At 39.1% G+C, this 20695-nt stretch overlaps 1 protein-coding gene across 1 annotated transcript; it reads right to left on the bottom strand.

The window, feature by feature from the left end:
• Positions 1 to 13344: 13344 nt before the first annotated feature.
• kcnk7 (potassium channel, subfamily K, member 7) lies at positions 13345 to 19149 on the bottom strand. Its single transcript, XM_039823024.1, has 3 exons — positions 18786 to 19149; positions 16612 to 17007; positions 13345 to 14615 (listed from the first exon to the last, which is right to left on the bottom strand). Exons 1-3 carry the CDS (start codon positions 19120 to 19122, stop codon positions 14356 to 14358), a joined length of 993 nt encoding a protein of 330 aa, XP_039678958.1. The 5' UTR covers positions 19123 to 19149; the 3' UTR covers positions 13345 to 14355.
• Between the last annotated feature and the right edge of the window lie 1546 nt (positions 19150 to 20695).

The following is a 20695-nucleotide window of genomic DNA, read 5'->3' as shown; positions in this document are numbered from 1 at the left end:
ATAGAAAGCAAATCATTATTACTGAAATGGCACATTTAACAAATCTGCTTTTGTTCTTCCAAAGTGACAAACTGTCCAGGTTCAAAGGTGAGTTATTAAATACCAGACCTCAACTACGGTTAGTAAAGATCTTCCCTTCTGAAACAACTAATAACCAATACTTGAATCTGTGTATGTAATACCCATTGTGTTTTTTACTTGTGCAGTATAATATAATCTTCCCCTGGTTGCTAAAACCCACAAATTCCCCAAACCAATCCAGAGGTCAGTGTTCTTGAGCTATGATCATTCCCCCAGTGGGATATTGTGGCATTAATTAACTCTACACATGACCCACGGCATGAGCCAAGTGCCCCTTTATTTCTAATATTATTGTAATAATAAAAATAAGGGGGGACAAAACATAGACATTTTGTGCAGGTTTGGGCATTTGGAAATAAATAGGCCAACTGTGTGCAAGTATTTTAAAGATTGAACTGATGAACCAGTACTGAAGTTGAATGCATTTATTATTATAATTTGATAACTTCAAATCATAATCTAATTTAAAAAATGACTTCCTGTTTCATAAGAGTCTATTGTGGCGGGCTTGACAGAGCCGAGATGGTTATTAGGCAATATACTATGCTTTACATAGTCACACCTACAATAGTCTGCATTGCCAGACCTGTCTCCACATAGCTGTGTCAGCACTGCAGTACACATAAAATGACTTCATATTCTGCAGGATCATCTAAAAGCAATAATAATGGGATGTCGTCGATATGTGGTGCTTTAGCTAAAGTCACCAAAGCTTTGAAACATTGGTAGTAATCCTGCAAAACGTATAAAAAGGATAATTAAATTCAATTCAATTTCACGTTATAGTATCAAATCATAGTAAGAGTTATCTCAAGACACATTACAGATAGAGTAGGTCTAGACCCCACTCTATAATTTACAAAGACCCGACAATTCCAGTAATTAATAAATTAATCTGTTGCATTTGGTGCAACAGAAATAACAGCCATTGGAGATAAAATACCATCATATCCAGTTGGGGTTATTTAGCTGAGCGCCACAGGCCGCTATATGTTCCTACCAGTCGGGAAAGTGACGCTGGTATTGTTTTCACCCAGTGGTGTAGTCTAGTTTTTTGTAGTGAGTAGGCCTATACTGTAATATTTCCCCCCCCAGCATTAGACTCACCCGTCCCAGAGCGACAACCCCATAGGTTTTTTGTAACGTTACTGCGTAAAGCATAGGCCTCATGCCTCATTTTCTGTAGTTTCTGTAGGCTAATGTCTACTGCAGTAGCTTCAGGGGCCGGCTTACCACACTGAAAGAGTGTAGTTTAAATTCGCTTTCATTTCATATATCTACTTTAGTGATTCACATTAGTTCATTTCAAATTTGCGCAGAGAATGACCGCCAAGAAACTGTGTTGTTGTTCCTAGGCGCCTCGCAACACAGACGGGGTGAATTCATGAACCTAAGTGTGAAAGTTCATCGTTATGTAACGTTATCCTTGCGTTTTTGTAAGTGGGTATACGGAAATCCTTGACCTTTCCTAGTGGGTATACTCTGTATACCTGCGTAGACCACACCACTGTTTTCACCTACTGTGGCAGGAACTACCACAGAGGCAAGTTTGGAGTACTTTGTTAGGTGTTTATATGTCTGTCTGTCTGCAGACAGATTTTGACACCTTGATGGCATCATAACCGTGCTAGTCTCGTGCTTTGCCAGACCATCCAATCGCACCGGATCAGAGGAGGGTCTGGCTGGTCCACATAGCATTCTGGAATGGGAAGAAAACGTGCTCTGGTTTATTGGCTTTTCTTTAAACCAATCAAAATCGTCATGGATGGCGGTAAGCTCCGCGCGGAGCTGCTGCAAAATAACAGGTCTGGGGGTCCTCCCCTTATCATATTTTGATATTTTCAAACACCTTATTTCCTGCGTTCTGGTGAATTTGTATGCAACAATTTATGGTAGGCTACAAATGTGTTTATTTATGTAAAGGAAATTATTATTGTCCTGTGCTGTTCCAAAAATGTTCTGCATATTCAAAACATCACACGTGTTTCCAGATGGGGTTTCTTTTTAGGAAACATGTACATCTTAACAACAAATCTGTTAGAGAAGGAGACCTTGTTGAAGCATCTTTATTTTTACCGCTCCTGTTGTGTTTCTTTAACCCGCCTCCCCCTCTTCCCCGATGTAGCACAAGTAACGTTAGACACAGTTCTTGTTTTTCGTACATGTTTTGAGCCCCCTGAATGGTTATTTTTACCTCTTTTGGGGAGTGTGTTGTCTTTCTTGTTCTACCTTTCCTAAATATTAGGGCCGGACATATCCCCTGCATCCCCCCCGAGATCTACGCCTATGTCACCAGGACTAGGTTACTAGGTACACAGATATAATTTCCTTTTGTTTGTTAATGAATAATAAATAAATAAAATTCCGCGGCCTGAATCAGACTCCTGCAGACGACTTACAAAGAGGACTGCAACATGTAACAGATGCAGGCCTAGGCAAACAGTCCTAAGATGAGCCAAACAGTGATTTGTGAGTTCTCATGCAGCTGTGTATGCAGATATTATCAAGGACCGACTACAAAATAGAAATTACCTTTGTATGTGTCAGGGAAAGTTTCCCCGTGTCATGAGTCCCCCTCAGCAGGGGGGACTTTTCCAGTTAAGCCGAGTCTATTTATAATCTGGCGCTGACACATAGAGCAGCTGGGAATATAATGTAGCCTCCGACACACACACACACACACACACACACACAGATAAACACCATGTTCACACTCTGAATGATAAAAGCTAAATATCTCATATCATGCATTCATATTTCGATTTCACACAGTGTCCTTGTTGTGTTAGTGTCCAAAGTGTCCATTAGTGTCCAAATATAAAGTATAATATAAGTATATGTAAATGATGTATACTTCTTGGCATAAGACTTCTGCCTGTAATATGCCTGATTTGAGTTGCACACTTAAATTCAAATAACATATTTGATTGATTGTTAATATAACAAAATTAATGCAGCTTTAAAATCTTTTATTACACTCTAACATAAGGAGGAAACTTCTGTAATAAGCCCTCTTTCTGTTATCCTAGTGTAATTAGTTACAGTATATTCATGTGCTTTTCAGAATTGTATAACACCAACACTGCAAATTGAGGTTAATTCACAGGTTTTAAAACCATATGTATATAAACCATAAGTTTACGCAAGTCAGATACCATTTTGTAAGTAAAGCTTGCAAAGTTAGTAGGAGATCAGTTTAAAGTAAGAATTAGCACGGATTCAGTACTTTTTGGGCCTGAGAACTTGAGAACTGGGTCAGTCTCTGAATGTGTTCTTATCTGGGACTAAGCATTCAATACATAACAGGGAGGAATGTTTACATTAGTCTTAGTAATTATGCATCACAGGAATATGACTTTTGTTTTGGAGTTGCATGAGGAAGCTGTCTGGGTCCCCTGCTTTTTTCACTATACATGCTGATATTATCACACAATACAATGATCATTCATTTCCACAGCTATAGTGGTAGTATGAAACTACACGATATGAATGTCAAGCCACATGACACGCCTTGTCTGGAGTCTGAAAACAATACATGGATGAATTATGACCATCTTCAAAGAATCTGAAGTGTTTAAATAAGGGGACAGAGATCTACATTTTCAGGCTTGTTGGTGAGTAAACTCTATTTCCATGGCACCTTTGAAAACTAAAGTTGGAAAGTGCTTTACATACAGCAGATAAAATTACTATGCCTTAAAGTTTGGCAAGAATTTTAGGGAATTGTCAAACATAAAGAATTAAAACAAAATACATGCCAAAGTACATTAAGACCAGGGTTGGAGCTCCGTGGGAGTCAGTGGGAACTGAGCTCCCATAAGGAGGGGTCTGAGCTCCCATGAAAGCAGAAAAATCATACATCTGTGGGGGTCGCTAACTAATACATTGCCAACAACCATTATTTAATCACAAATAATGCATCTTTCAATGTAATTAGTACTATTTACATTAAGGAGACAAATAGGCTAAAATAAATGTTTTCAAAGGGAACTGCACATCATATTTTCTCGTGAATGACAGTATGGCTGCACTTGACCACCAAGCCACCAGGTGAGCAATAGAATATTGCACCAACTATGCCTGTTAATAAGAGTGTGCAAGCCACGTTTTTTTTTATCTCCACCCCTAAGATTAGTTATTTTAAAGACCCCCACAAAGCTCTGATTACAACTCAAACCCTGATGAGGACAACATCAAACCTTAGGAGTAATATGTTGTAATGTAATAAGTTGTTTAATAAGCTTAAACAGTAAAAGCATGATCCCAGGAATGTGAAACTAAATTTGGGAAAAGATTGAGGCCTATGAGGGGTGGAAGTAACAAAATGAATTGATAAAAATGAAGGTGAAGAAAATGCATGTGAATTGAAAAACGGAGCAGTAAAAATGCATGCGAATTGAAAAATAGAAATTATCAGATGATTTGATTAATTTAAGGCTGATTTAATTAAAACAGTGGTTATATGATGAAAACAGAGCCATGTTTCATAATTTTCCCCATTTTACATGCATCATTCACAACACATAGTTGCCATTTATCATTTAAAGGTAGAATATGTAGTGAGTATGGTTTTACTGTTGGTAAACACACCGTTTAAAGTTTGGCCATCTACCCCAGCTGTGACGAATGATGAATGTAAGATGGGGAAAATGATGAAACTCTATTTTCACGACTCACACACACACATGTATATATATATATATATATATATATATATATATATATATATATATATATATATATATATATATATATATTACAAAGCTCTGGAGTTGACTGTTGGGAAATGTTGGGATCACATAAATCACATATAAATGTGTTTATATGTGCTGTAATTATTCAGTTTGGGAAATCCCACAATCTCTACAAAGGTAACGTTAGCTTAATTGACTGGCTGATTAAATAGGGAGGGATTAGAAATCGTCTCTGTTGTATTTAGTTTTTTTGAGAGTGAATTGCCCCACAATATGAATACAGTTTGATTATAACTTTTATTTTGTTGGTAACTGTTGTTGTATAATCGCAATATTACACTCAAGGCTTTGATTTAACATCACGTATTATTGATGATGATGCTTACGAAACCTCGGCGCTGTAATAGTGCTTAAATATAAATTTAGGGATACAGGGCTTATGCTTAGCACAATAGAACACAATTTTTGGGGCGGCAGTAGCTCAGTCCGTGGTTAGTAGGAGAGGTGCCAGTTCACCTCCTGCCCAGTTCACCTCCTCCACATTACTGAGGTGCCCTTAAACAGGGTTCACCCCCCACTGCTCAGGGTGCTATCCTATTAGCCCCCTCGTTCTAACATCTGACATACATTCATGCATGTGTACAGGTCCTGTTTGTACAAAAAAACTACCTTGAGTTATTAATAAAGTATTCCTTCTTCTTTTTCTTCTTCTAATTTTGCCAAAAGGTAGCACATACAGCCAAAAACAATCGGGCCAAGTAACGAGCCTTGCGGTACCTCACATGACAAAAAAACAGAGGAAGAAACAAACAACAAACAACTACTAGTTGTATCATATTATTGATCCCACAGGTGGCCAACTAGACAACAAAGGACATCAGCTCCACATATTTGCAGTCCTACATGGTCTGTCTGTTGCTAAGTGATTAATCCGGCTCCCAGGCTAGTTTATGGTGTTTCCGTTTTGAGACTGAACCTCCCTGTCAGTGGCCTTCCATCCTCACTGTCTTCCAGCAGTTCACTCTGCATGCACGCTGGGAAACAGCTGCATTTGGGTGGGTAAAAATAAAGCAAGAAAGAAGAAAGAGCGGAGGGGAGTCTCTACATGTGGGAATAGCAGTTTTTTTAAAGTTGGTGTTTTGCCAAAGCTCCATCATGGTGAGGTTATGTTTATCTGAAAAACTATTCTGGGAATTGCATTTCCTGGTTCCTGTAGTTCAGTGACAGCTCTTAACTAGGAAATGAATGGATTGTGTCACATTAAACAGGGATTGTCCCTGTATATAGGAACGGTGGTTAAAAGACATAACAGACAGTGCTTCCGGAATTTCAACTTTTCATAGACTACAAAGCATGTTTGTTTGAAGCTTAAATTCCATTTCATGGTTTATGGGGATGGGGAGGGGGAGGGGGCCATGATGGCAACTACGAGGTGAAGTCATTCCTAAACAATCCACTTCCTGTCTGCAGGCCAGCCACCAGTTGGTGTGCATCCTGTTTTGGAGTCCAAGGCATCACAATGTAAATAAGTGTACATTTTGACCATTATACAGCAAATGTTGACTGTTATCAGGGTTATCCACAAATTATAATCCATTACATAACTACCTAATACAATAGTGGTTGCCTATGAGACTCTTAAATTGTAATTGTAATTTTTATTTATTTATTTGAACAGGGACAGTGCACAAAAAAAACATTAATAGGGGCGCCTGGTTAGCTCACCAGGTAGAGCAGGCGCCCATATATAGAGGTTTACTCCTCGACGCAGCGGCCGCGGGTTCGACTCGATTTGCTGCCTGCCACTCCCCTTCTCTCTCCCCTTTCAAGTCTAAGCTGTCCTATACAAATCAAGGCCTAAAATGCCCCAAAAATAATCTAAAAACAAAACATTAATAGATGTCTTGTGCCAGGTTGTAGCAAATTGCTAGTTTCCGCCTGAAAACTTGAATGAGATATTTATTTATGTTTTATTACATCTTTATGATTTCCCTTCTCTATTTTTTGGTTTTCTTTTTACATGAGCTCACTAAAACACATGAGAGAATAAGATATTAAAGTTAAAAATCTTCCTTTCTAGGTTTTGATGAACATGTACTTGAGATCTACCAATGGTGGAGTAATCATATCCCTGTCAGTATCATGCCTCACAGTTCCATCTATGACCTTTGTAAATATAGCCTGGCTAAGCCAAACACCTGTGAGCTGTCTGTCAGAAGTAAAGAGAGGGCAACAAGCAGCAAGAGCATGCGCCACAATATATTTATAAGGTCACAGAACATTGTGCTGTCCCTGCAGGCAGCGACGATGCAACAGTCTATGGTAGAGTCACATGTATGGTCTTTGACTCTACACACCATGACATACTATGGCATCATATGGTGTTAAAGGACTTAATGTTATATACATTTTCATGATTTTATTTTCATATACTGTGGCTCAGGATAAGGATAACGTTCTCCATTATGTTTGCAAATACTTTACAAAAGTTGAATTGAAGTGCCGGGTGGTTGAAAGTGTTTTGCTAGGTAGTTGCAAGGATATTTGGGGTGATTGTTAGGGTGTTCTGGGCAGTTTCTTTCCATACCATTTCTTGGTGGTTGCTAGTTGCTTGTTATGGGGTTCCAGGCAGTTGCAAAAGTGGTACCAGATGGTTGCTAAATGTTTGCAGTGCTGGTTGGTAGGGTGTTGCTAGGTGGCTTTAGGACAATGGTTGAAGGCAGCTCACAGATTTCAAATTAGTCCGATTTGAAAGATTTCAGAAATGGTTTTAATCAAAGGACCCAATCAGGACCAAGCCAAGCTTGTGTTGAGATAGTGGAGTTAGTCATTGTCAGTATATATATATATATATATATATATATATATATATATATATATATATATATATATATATATATATATATATATATATATATTGTCAGGTGTATTGTTTAAGCTGCAAATTCTAACATTAAATTATTAAATGTAACACCAGGAAGCCAAATATTAACAATATCTTGCATTAACAGCTATGATGATGTGGATGGTGCAGTACTTGAATTGTTTTACAATAAAACAATATTGATCAGCTTTACAGTTTTAAGTATTTTTATTTCCTTTATTTGCATTGTTGTCACACACAGATATTGTTTCAATCGTTCATGTATTGTTTTTTTTAACAATAAACTACAATTTTTTTTCACATTGCATATAGTCATTTGACTATGTTCTCATAAAATTATTGTTTAGTGCAGCTTTAAAGTTAGCCTTACAGCAGTGGTAGTAACAGCAGTAGAAGGAGGCTAACAGTTATACCGTTGCGAGTGAGTCTAACAGCTTTAAGCCAACAGCCACTTCGCTTGAGGTAACATGGTGTTTATAATGTCACCTGGTAAGCTTTGAGCTTTGGCAGTACTGGGGACAACAGTTGCCCGTGACAACAGTTGTCCGTGGTATTTGACACAGTGTTTGACTCAGCTGTGAGCAGGCTCATGTGTCCGGTGACCAGCCATCACGAGGCTGTCATTACCATCAGTTTTCTCTGTGTCTCTGCTGGAGGGCCGAGCCTCAGCACAGCGCTACAGACTGCTGACTCAAGGAGGGGAGGACTTGAGGAATGAATGCACTCAACAGTGACTCAGCTGAAAACACAACACCAACAAAATATGATATTCCCCTATTCCTGCTTTCTGACTATATAAATGCATATTTGCTGTCCCAAAACCCTTTCCCCCTGCTTAGCTGGTTTGTTGGTTTTAGTTCCAATATTCCATATTTTTCATTTGAGCTCTTGCTGACAAATTGGTGGTTCGGGACAATAGTGTTCTTCCAACATTGTTTCAACAGTTTATTTGGTTCAGTTCCATAAAGAAAAGGTTTTCCCAGTTTGGTGTGAAAGAACAATGTGACTGGCCTGCACAGAGGCCTGACCTCAACCCCATCCAACATTTTTTGGGATGACCCGAATAGTCAATTACAGGCCAGGCCAAGCCTTTATTTGGGCTGGGCCCACAAACCGCGGGGCCCCAATATTCCCAGGGTACCTGCATGTGGTTGTTGGTAATTTAACTGCAGATTCGTTAGTTAATTTGTACTACTATAATACATAAAAACTGAGGCGGTTATAAGATAACCTTGTTGCCCTGTCTTGTAGCAGCTTCCTGTGTGAAAATCTAGTTTTAATACCTTAATTATTTTGGTTTATATCGTGCTCACATTGTAACTTTTCTTATAAAGTTGTGTATCAAATTGCCACAAACTAACTAACATACAGAAACCTTGGTAACAGGTAGTGTTACTCTAGCATAGGAGTATCGGTTTGATTTTGGATGTCTGGGCATATGATAAAGCTGCCATGCGTAGTCTGCTGTGTGCTCTATACTTAATAGGACCTTTGTGATGAGTCCAACTAATATTTAACTAACTAACTTTTTTAGGCTGACGTCGATATTGATGTTGTATGTATGTTTCTGTAAAAAGAATTACATATGGACTGGGACTTGACTGATTAAATGTCAGTGTGATTGTGAAAACAACCCCAAAGAGCTCAATATCGATAGTCAAAATGAATATTAAAAAGTTGATCTATTGGATTTTCTAGTCTTTCACTGAACAATGAGGTTGATATAACTATGTTTTTTCACAAGATGCGTATCAAGTATCTCCACCCTGTAACCTGAATGTGTACACTTGACATGACAAAGAGATGACTGAACAATATTGATGACCTCATACATGAGTAAAAGCGAGAGCGTGTGAGCGTGTGAGCGTGTGAGCGTGCAAGCGTGCGTGTGCTTGCGTGTGTGTGTGTGTGAGGGACGGGCGAAAGCTGGCAGTGGTTGGCACAGGCTCAGATTGATGGCAGCTCCCTCCCACTATCCTCTGTGCCTTGCACAAACACAGCCATAGTAGGAGAACACACAACAGGCCTCTGTTACAGCTCCATGTAAAGCAGTCTGCACCTTCAGTTAGATGGTTAATTAAAGGAGCATTCACTCCAAGTGTACTGTTCCAAAGCAAAGGATCTGTGGAGTGATGGAGGTCAATCAACCACAATAATTTTTGGTGAATTTCTGTATGTCATTATTGAAGTTCATTAGAGTTTTTTTGAAAAGCTAAAATGATTTTCTGTCCATATTCAAACCTAAATGTATCAGTTAAGATCTTAAAGGGGAACTCATTTCATCAAAGTATTCCCAGGTGTTTGAGAGTACTACATATGTAGTTGTATAAAGCCTTTAGTGTCTCCAGAGGGAGATTTCACACAGCTTTGTGGCATCTGATAAATGTCCTAGATAAAGTTGGCGAATACAAATTTGAAAATGAAAAAAATCTTGAGGTGTGGAGTTAGAAAGGACTGGTCTTAGCAGTGCTCTGTAGCTCCTCATCTATGCTGCAGGCTCTAGGCTACATTAGCCACTACTAGCATGACACACCCCAATCTCCCAGCCGGCTGTCGATGGTTTAGTTGCATTTTGGGTAATGTAAGCACCAGGTTTTGACCAGGAAGAAGAATGGGTGGAATAAAAAAATACGATATTTCTGGTTCTGCTGCATTGATTTTAATCTTTTTTTAGCTGTCTATCGTGAGTGCAATGATAAATCATTGCAGGACTTTTTAAAAGAGGAATTCTGATTTATTACAGTTATAATAATGTACTCACTAAAGTTATTGCTGAGATCTCTACAGATTGCAACAATGAAGTCTCATATCTCTCTCACTCTGATATCTCTCTCACTCTCCTCAAAAATACCCTTCGAAAATACATGTACATCATCTTTTTTAACATAAATACACATATTTAAATTTTTTTGGGTGGTTTCATGCTCTCATGTGCAAGCATTTCATTACATATCACACACTGTGGTTTCAGTCCCTTTTTATCCTCAATGTACAAAAAATACACATTTTAAATATTGCGGGTCATATTTGGCATCTTGCCTCCGATGGTCAACACAAACTTAAAGAGAGCGTTAATCAAATGATGATTACCATGGCTATGGCGCTAAACTGCTGCACATTTCTTTTCTAAATGAAAGACAAGTCCAAGATCAGATGCGCATTCAATATTATTTATTGACCTGGGACCGCGACCCACCCACAACGGGACCGCGACCCTACCAGTTGACCACACTCTATAATTGTGTAACCTGAGTTGTCAGATGATCACACTGGTTGGAAACTATCCAACAGTTTATCCAGATTATATAAACCACTTTTTTTGGGAGGTCAAATTGGAAGTGTGACCTGAAATGTTGCTAACAATCCCTCATTGCAAATAAAATGTTACAGAAAAGATTAACCAGGAGGTGGGTCTGTAAACTATGATGGACAGTTTGGGTCATCATTTTTAATTTTTTTAATTTGTATTATGTATGTTTGGCTAACCTGGGGGTCGGTTTGCAAGCTATGTTTGACTTTCGTTCCCCTTTGATATAACGTTATTGAGTTGCTTCATGGGAAGTAGAGAATCCAGCATTTACTGAGCTTTTCGCCAGTCACCGTTAACATTATAGAAGTACAATCTTAAATTGGTAGAATAATCCTTTAAGACTCTGATACTAGGTCAGTGAAACACGTCTTCCTGCAGGTAGAACAGAAGAACACAAAACAGTGATATGATTTGAGTGTACCAACACATAAGCTAAAACAAACTGAGTAAAATGAAAAGCTTAGAAAGTTGTTTGAGGAGGTTGTACAAACAGTGTAGGCTGGGATATTCCACACCCTTCTTATCTATACAAGCCACACTTAGGCTTATGAGTCATTCAGCAGCGTTTACCATTTTTGTCAGGTGTAATTAGCTTCACTATGATTTGAAGCAATAGAGGCAATTCAGCAAACAACATATCAAATCAACTATATTTATAGCACTTTGCACACAGCAGAAGTTGATCTAAAGTGCTTTACAGAACACACACAGACAAACATAAAGAACGAAACATAATATGATGTTTCATTATGCTATTGTTTTAGTAATGTGGTTGGAACAGCAGGTTGATTTGAAAAGTGTGCTCATGTTTACCTCCGACAAATTAATCCACTGTACTGTACAGCAGTGATTTCCATCCAGGGATCCCAGGAGAAGTCAGCTGTAACACCTGAACACTACGTGTTGCAGTTATGCAAGTGTGTGAAAACTAGTTAGCAAGAGAGCAGAGACGTTTAGCTACAATTATTGAATAAATGGTAGAAACGACTAAACAGCTCCAAAGATTAGCAAAGTAGGCTAATGGAGAAATGGTTAAAGTGGTTATAAGTTGAAATAGTTACCTAACAGGTGTCACAGTCAAAGATCCTCTATACTAAAACTATAAGCATTTCAAGCAGCGCCAACGGTATGAAACGGTACACACTTCCTGTCCCCTAAAGGGGCGTGGCTTGTTTGAAAGTGTAGTGAATGTTGTGTGGATGGATGAAAAGTTATATTTGTATAATTTATTATTAATTTATTTAGCTAACGTTAGATATTTACACAGCTAAAAGACATATTTAGCATCAAGGAGATTAGTTTTGTTAGGGTGTTCACGAACGTTAGTTAGCTTAAGATCTGGCGAGAGTTTGGTCCTGAGACAGAAACAGATCTGGAACAAAGTTAAAGCTATAGTGCGTAGTTTCTGTCTCCCCCATGAGGAATTCTAAGTAATGGCAACAACACTGTCGGCACGTCCACATGATACAAGCCCTCCATGATCGCACACGCGCCCCCACCCCTCCCCCACACAGTTGCTAGTAGCCACAAAGGACACGGAGGATTAAAAAAACATGATGGACTCTTCAGAAGAATATATTATTATATTCACTTGAGTTTCTACCCGGGAAAGTCGCCGGACGCCACAATCTTCTGAACATAGTCATACTGAGACACACAGAGAGAGTTGTGTGGAGCTAATAGTCTTAATTAGCTTTGTAGCAACTCAATTTGCAATGGCTTGAATGTAACGGACATTCATTAATATCAAATAGTTACGCAGTAAAGCTTTAATCGTTTCCTAATACATTTTTAACATAAATTGGGAATCAATGAAGGGGTACGCTGAGTTCATGTGACAGGACTGTGGGGTGACCTCATACCACCTGGGGCTGACAGGAAGGCGCTGCCACGTATGGTTAAAACTGCTCAAAAAATAACCAACAGCAGCCTCCCTTCCTTGGAGGACATTTATGTCAGCAGGTGCAGAAGCAAAGCGGCATGTATCATGAAGGATCCCACCCATCCTGCACACAAACTGTTCACCCCCCTCCCCTCAGGCAGAAGGCTGTAAAGCCTCAAAGCCAGAACAACAAGGCTAAAGTGTTGCTTCTTCCCAGACCCAGAGGCTATGAGGCTTATGAACTCCCTGACTTAAATCTGTCCTCTGCACTTTTTACTGCAGCAACTGCATGCAGCTATTGATGCACTTTTCTTTTAACATGCTGCTCTGTTTTTAAAATTGACAATTTTTTAAGATTTATTTATTAGGACAATGCACATTAATCAACATTCTGTAAATGCGCCAGTGATAGCCAGTTGGCTAATTTTCAACTGTAGTCCTAGTTACCTAGAACCTTTAACTATTTGTTCTATTTATTATAGGTTTTAGGTTATTTATCTATTATTTAGAGGGTCTATTTTGACACTGACATTTGTTTAGACTTATTAGACTTATATTCATCAAATGGACACAAACACAACGCCAAATAAATTATTGAATTATTGAATGTTAATGTGTAACGTTTGATCCCGGACGAGCCCCTACTTTGTCACGATATGCAGTTTTCAACTAAAAGGTATAACATTTACTTACTAAACATACAGGAAAGCATACTAAAGTGATGAGGAATGTTTATCAGTGTTATTGTTGGCAATAACAATGCCTCATTGAAGAGTTGGGAGTTTTAAACGAGGCCTCTTCCCTTTCCATATATATTTAGATATTAATGAATTAAGTTTTCCAGCAGCCAATAGGAGGAGTAAGAGGAATCATAGAAGTGTAAAAGTTAACACGAGGTAGTACAGTACATCCATTTTAATGATTGATATATGGGCTTGAAGTGAATACTATACGCATGTATATACCTTGAAAGTTTTGTGCTGCAATAGAAGGCAAAGAAGGGAAGATATCAACGGCGAGATGCCTGAAACTCTTGACTATTGGTATGTGGGAGGGCAGGGAAGTTTGAGATGTAACAGAATTTAAATGCATCAGTGCTGACTTTGTCCAGTTAATTTTGTAACCAGAAAACAAGCTAAATGAATCAAACTTGGAAAGAAAATATGGAACTGAGAAACCTGTGTTGCCCACGTAGAGAAGGATATCATCAGCATACAATGATATCCGATGATTTGTATTACAAAATGTGATGGGATGCACTGACGGATGTCGGATTTTCTGAGCCAGTGGTTCGAGGGAGAGGGCAAATAGCGGCAAAAGTGGGCAGCACTGACCCCCACATACTGGGAACTGGGCAGAGCAAAACTTGCCAGTGTTGACCACTGCCGAAGGATTTGCATATAACATTTTTACCATGCTAATAAAAACAAAAACACTTCTGACTCAAACAAGAGTTTTAAGTTAGTAGCTGATGGCTTGGACCGTTTGGTGTCCTGTGTGATTGTCAGGTGCTTGTGCCTGTGTGTGCGACAGCGGGCCGGTCTGACATCAGCTCTAATGGAGTGGAGGAAATGGTACAGATGGACTGAGAGTACTCAGGCTCATCCTCACAGTTTTCTTCACTCAGCGTCAGTTCACTGAGATCACATTCCAGCTCTGCATACTGCGGACCGGAGAAGAGCCTCATCACCGCACAGACCCGGGGAACCTGCAGGACAGTATCCCTAAGGGTAATGATCACCACCAGGCCCACCAGCAGGTAACCTGCAGAGAGAAGAGGAGTCATTTTATTTAATTTTTATTTTAGAATCAATGTCCAGCCTGTCGAAATGCATATCTAGGGTTATATTACAAAGTCTGTCAAGATATTTAAATGTGCTTTTTAGAAATATTTCATTATTATGGTGGGGGAAGGTATGTTTTACAACCACACAAAATTACACACAGTGTGTTTAAGGCTAATTCTTGGTATATTTCGACTCTATTTTTTCAAATTTGCAAAATCCTTTTGCAGTGTGGAATGTGCAGAAGAAACAGCATTTACATAATCATGTGAAAAACAGAATAAAGTGAGTGAACACTTAAATTAATGAATAAATGTGGGGGAAAAAAACAATTATTTGCTTATTTGCTTTATTGGTGGCTTGTCAAAAGGTCTTGGGGGAATTTGGACTAAATCCTGGCCATGTGACATAATTTCATTTTTTTGTGTGTTCCAGTTTTTCTTACTAGGCTGTCATACCTAAATATGCTAACATGACAGCTAACTGTCATTCAAAGTTTAAGGGCTGATCTTTTGTTAGCTTTAAAGCAACATAAATCTTTTTTCGTTTTCCACAACAAGCTGACAATCACACACGTTTGATAACGGCCTCATTAAAGGTCCCATATCATGCTCATTTACAGGTTGATACTTGTATTTTGGGTTTACATGCTTTAATGTCCAAAAAACAAAAAAACTCGTACAGTCTGTCTGAATATACCTGTATCCCCCCCCTCTGTCTGAAACGCTCCATTTTAGAGCCTGTCTCTTTAAGCCACCCTCTAGAAAAAGCTCTGATTGGTCAGCGTTTTCGGGTCTTCTGCCTCTGCGCATTCAGAGTCATTGCAGCTGGGGAATGACTGTAACGGCACTGTAGTGGCACTTTCTACCTATATATATATAGTATAGATGTGATATCACAACCGTACAGTCCTGATGGTTCTTTTAAAGGCACTGTTTCTGAATACATTTCTCTGTGGATTTGGCATTTTTATACTTTGACAGTATTTATATAGCAGCTTTATAATAAAAAAAAGACATGGAAATATTACTTTTTACAATATGGGACCTTTAACTTGATATGGCTAATGCATTAGCAAACTGCCTGTTTACACATTAGGGAGACATAAAGGTGTTTGTGTTTTGTGAGGATAATAAGTCTAATTCTCTTCTTTTCGCTCTATTTTGGTCTCCACCAACTCCTGAGAAAAAAAGCTGTCTTTAGCTGTAAAATGTTCCACTATGTTCACCAGCTAGTCTCTAACTGTAGTTGTACAATCTGAGCTTTTTCTCTGAAAACAGCTGCCTGCTGCTGGAAACTACGTTGATGAGAGCGGAGTTTACAGGCCAGAAAACCAAAACAAGCTAAAAGGGACTAAAACGCTCTGTAGAGCCGAGGGGAGCTGTAGAGTTGGCCGTAATTCTCAATGAAGTCTTGAATTGATACAGTATATCACAGTTTAACACATTACTTTCATTATAATGATACTATCATTACTAAATAATATAATGCGATTAATATATAAAGGATAGCAGTGGAATGTAACTAATTACAAGTAAGTTTTTCATGTCACTTTCTACTTGTACATTTCAGAGAGAAATATTGTACTTTTTACTCCACTACATTCATCTGACAGCTTCAGTTACTAGTTACTTTACAAATTAAGATTTCTGCACACAAAACACATGCAGTTTATAAAATCTGATGTTTTATTATAAATTAAACTAAATTTAACAGCCTACAACTCCAGCTAAAATGATTAGATCATTAAACACACAACTGTTTTGTTTCCAGTTTCTAAAATGGGAGGATTCTTCTGCATTGAGTACTTTTACTTTTGTACTTTAAGTAAATAATGATACTCACATACTTTTACTTAAAATAACATTTTCAATGCAGGGCTTTTACTTGTAACAGAGTATTTTACAGTGTGGTATTAGCACTTTTACTCAAGTAAAGGATCTGAATACTTCTTCCACCACTGGTAAAGAACATACATGTGGTGAGGAGTTGGAGCGTCTCCTTGGCTGCTGGGCCCCAGTTTCTCCCCAGAGAGTTTCCTCCCTGCCCGACGGTGCTCAGGATGACGAAGCAGAAGAAAAGAGCATCCAGGAAGCTCCAGTCTGGCTCCAGCAGACAGACCAGCAGGGCTGGGAGGAAGAAGAGGAGGGACAGGACAAGCACAGAGAGGAGAGCGGAATTGAGCATGGCGGCCTGGCTGTAGGACCAACCCCAGTAGGTGTGCAGGTGATGGACAGGAGCGTGGGTGACCACAGGGAGGAGGAGGTCGGACAGGAGGGTGAGGAGGAACAGGGTGAGGGGGATCCCCAGGGCGCAGTAGAAGATGCAGAAGAGCTTGGCTTCGTCTGATTTGGGGGTGTAAGAGTCAGAACCTGAGGAGGAGGAAGAAAGGGAAGAGGTCTGCAGGGAGGAGTTTAGAGCAAATACATGAAACATGTTGGTAATTAAAGATGAAACCTCAAATTTCTCAATTGATCAATTCATCTATAAAATGTGAAGAAATGTCCGTCACAATTCCCCATAGCCCAAAGAAACAAGCAACCAACAGTCTATAATCTAAATATATGCAATTTACTCAGACAGATTATTTTAATGGGATGGAAGAATGAAGGGGCGCCGTCAATCCAGGAGTGGGCTTGTGAGATGGCTAGGGAGGCAACGTTTGAAAAAACGGTTTACCAGATTGGATGTCTACACTAGAATGGGGAAAGTAGCTGAGCTTTCTGGAGGGCTCCTGAGAAGCTTTGTGCTGGGGAGAGACGTGTATGATGGGCTTATGGTGTCGTCATTTATACATATGTTTATTTGGTTTATGGGTTATTGAGTATTTTGTTACTATTTTGTTAAATGGTGTGGAATTTGCAGTTATCAGTCATCTTTTCTTGATTTTTCTCTGGGCGGGTGGAAGGGGGAGGGGGGTGTTCATGTTGCGAGTTGTATGTTTTGTATATTGTTCAAAATTAAAAATAAAATTGTTAATTACAAAAAATATATCCAGTTTACTATCAGAGGGGACTGAGAACAGCAGCAGATACTCACATTAGAGAAGCTGGGACGGCAACCAAAACAAAGTCAGACTCCAAGTAGGTCACATATTTGGATATAATTCAATTCAATTCCATTATATTTATAGTATCAAATCATAACAAGAGTTATCTCAGGACACTTTACAGATAGAGTAGGTCTAGACCACGCTCTGTAATTTACAGAGACCCAACCATTCCAGTAATTCCCACAAGAGCAAGCATTTAGTGCAACAGTGACGAATAACACCTACATTCGGACTATTATCTCCTCTAAGGCTGTCCAGTTTTTTCAAACTCTCAATGTATTTGTATTTTACAAGCTAGCTAGCTAAAAAAATTATAATATTTGTAATGAGAACTTTTTTTTTTTCTTTCATACATTAAACGCAGCTCAAAGTGCTTTACAGTATGCCATTACAAACAAACCACAATAGAGAGAAGACAGTAGACAAAGCTAAAAACAAACTACATTAACCAAATGTCAGCCTGAATAAGTAGGTCTTCAGATGATTTTTTTGTGTGTCAACTAAAGACAGTCCGATACCATTTTTTTTCCGATACCTGAACTTGCGTATCGGCCGATACCGAGTACTGATCCGATACCAGCGTGTCATATATTTTATTATGGCTGAATACTACTCTCCCTGTATGGATGTGATGATTTCTATCGTTATTGTCGGTCTGGCTCAGGTTAAACTCTTTGTGAAACATGAACAAATGCAAACAATGAAAGCCACAGAACTTTATTTTATTATCCAGTTTGACAGTCAGTCATAACAGAAAAAGAATATACATAAACTACTTTAAAGTAGATTTTCTTCGGGGCTAAATTACATGGTATCGGATCAGTACATAAACTCCAGTACTTACAAGTCTACAGCGGCCTAGCCTACGCCTGAGTCCACCTGAAATGATTACACAAATAAACACACAACTGTTTCTAAAATGGGAGGATTTAACTGCATTGAGTACTTTTACCCCTTTAAGTGCATTTTCTAATAATACTTACAAACTTTTACTGAAGTAACAATTTCAATGGAGGTCTTTTACTTGTAACGGAGTAATTCTACAGTGTTGTATTAGTACTTAAGGATCTGAATACTTCTTCCACCACTGCATCTTACCCATGGTGGTCAGAGTGACAATGACAAAGTAGAGTGATGATGTGAAGTCGTAGCGTGTGTCCTCAGCCTCGGCCTTTAGAACGGCTACGTCGTTCTGGTGAGCGGCGAGAGCTCTCTCCAGCAGCTGGCTCAGCCTGCCCGGCTGCACGCACGGGTTCTCCCGCAGGAAGGAGCCACGCACGTCCTCCATCTCGGCTCGCAGCTGCTTCTCCAGCGGCCCCTCCACCGCCGTGAACACCACGGCACCCAGCAGGATGAAGAGCAGGTAGCTGAGAAGCAGGCAGGCGAACGCATTGACCTGGCAGAACAGACCCAGGGAAGACACAAGCTGGGCCATTGTTGCTCCTGACTGCTGTTTCTCTACGGACTGCAACCAGACACTGAATGCTAGTTGGGCTTTAAATATTTAGAAAGGTAGAGCAAGGCACAGACACAGACACAGGCCCAAACAAAGGGGGAGATCGGGCGCCTGGGTAGCTCACCTGGTAGAGCGTGCGCCCATGTACGGAGAATGCAATTTCTGAAGAATTGTCATTCCTTCTCTCTCTCCCCCTTTCATGTCTAAGCTGTCCTATCAAAAAAGGCCTAAAAATAATCTTTAAAAAACAAAACAAAGGGAGAGATCAGTTGAAAACTCTTGTGAATTATACAGACCAGGGGCCCCGTTCTTCCTGTGTGGATAACCAAGGTATCCAGATAAGAATGTTGACATGAGTCTGCATTTTTTTTTTGGTTCTTCAAAGCTTAATTTATATCTGGAACTGTTGTCAGAGCAACAAGTCCTTAAAGGGATAGTTTGGGATTTTTTTTGAAGTGGGGTTATATGAGCTACTTATCCGTAACTTTGGGTTCAACATTGGGGTTGGATACAGGGGTGTCTGGGTCGTCCCCCAAGAAGTTTTGAACATCAAACGCTTCATTTCCTGCATTCTGGTGAATTTTTCTGCAACAATGTGTGCCTTTTCTGCATGCAAATATCTTTATGTAAATATTAACATAATTATTATTATTATAATATTAATTACTCTGCTTTATTGTTCATAACTTTCTGCAGATCCAAAACACTACACCTGTTTCGGGATGTTTTTTTATGGAATTATGCACATCTTAACAAATATTTATTTGCTCAGCATTGGGTTGTAAATGTAAAGTTTATGTAAAGTTTTTTTTTGCTTTTTTTCAACATTTGTTGCTTTTTTTGAGGTTTTTCAAGTTTTTTTTTGACAACTTCTTTGACGTTTTTGTTGCTTCTTTAGGAGTTTTGTAACCTTTTTAAGTTTTTTTTATGTTTTTTTCTGACATGGGTAGCCTTTCGATGCTGAGTTTTTGTTCCCCCCTGACAATAATTTAGAGGGTTTTTTTTTCAGGTTTTTGTCTCTTTTTTTTCTACAAAAAATGTTGATGTTTTTGTCGCTTTTCAAATTCAAATTCAAAACAACTTTATTTATCCCCGAAGGGCAATTCTGTTTTTAGCCTACCAGTCGTATCAACAAGACAAGACAACACTTAATCAGGCATACAGACAAACAGAGAAACACTGTCAATGACATCATATTGCATAAATGGGCATCAAAAACAAGCAAGAAATACACATACACAGGCCACTATACTGACTAAGCACTCAATACAGGCAGACATGTCCCGGCACCTCCCTAGATAGTTGGATATATCAACCCCCCCCCCACCAAATGTTAAACCCAAAGTTACACCCTTGTGTCAAAGCCACCAGACTCCTTTGACAAAAACTGTAATTTTACCTCGCAGAACAAAGGAGTTGCTGCTCCGACTACTGCCTCCATCGGTTAGTTTGTGTTATTGTGTGACTTTGGTGTTCCTAAAGGGTTAGGAACTAACAAACCTATCAAACTAACCGCTTTCAAAGAACTAAATTAGCTGGACCAGATAAACAG

This window comes from Perca fluviatilis, chromosome 14 (assembly GCF_010015445.1).
Source record: "Perca fluviatilis chromosome 14, GENO_Pfluv_1.0, whole genome shotgun sequence".
NCBI lineage: Eukaryota > Metazoa > Chordata > Actinopteri > Perciformes > Percidae > Perca > Perca fluviatilis.
The sequence above is the reverse complement of the archived record's forward strand: the minus strand, read 5'-3'. Positions and strand labels throughout refer to the sequence as shown.

Bases quoted from the DNA above. Each gene is read 5' to 3' on its own strand.
- kcnk7 (XM_039823024.1), bottom strand. From the start codon at position 19,122: ATGGCCCAGCTTGTGTCTTCCCTGGGTCTGTTCTGCCAGGTCAATGCG. The intron at 17,008-18,785 runs GTAAGATGCAGT...CCTCCTCCTCAG, and splicing joins TGTCACTCTGACCACCATGG to GTTCTGACTCTTACACCCCC. The intron at 14,616-16,611 runs GTATGTTCTTTA...TTCTCTCTGCAG, and splicing joins GCTCCAACTCCTCACCACAT to GTTACCTGCTGGTGGGCCTG.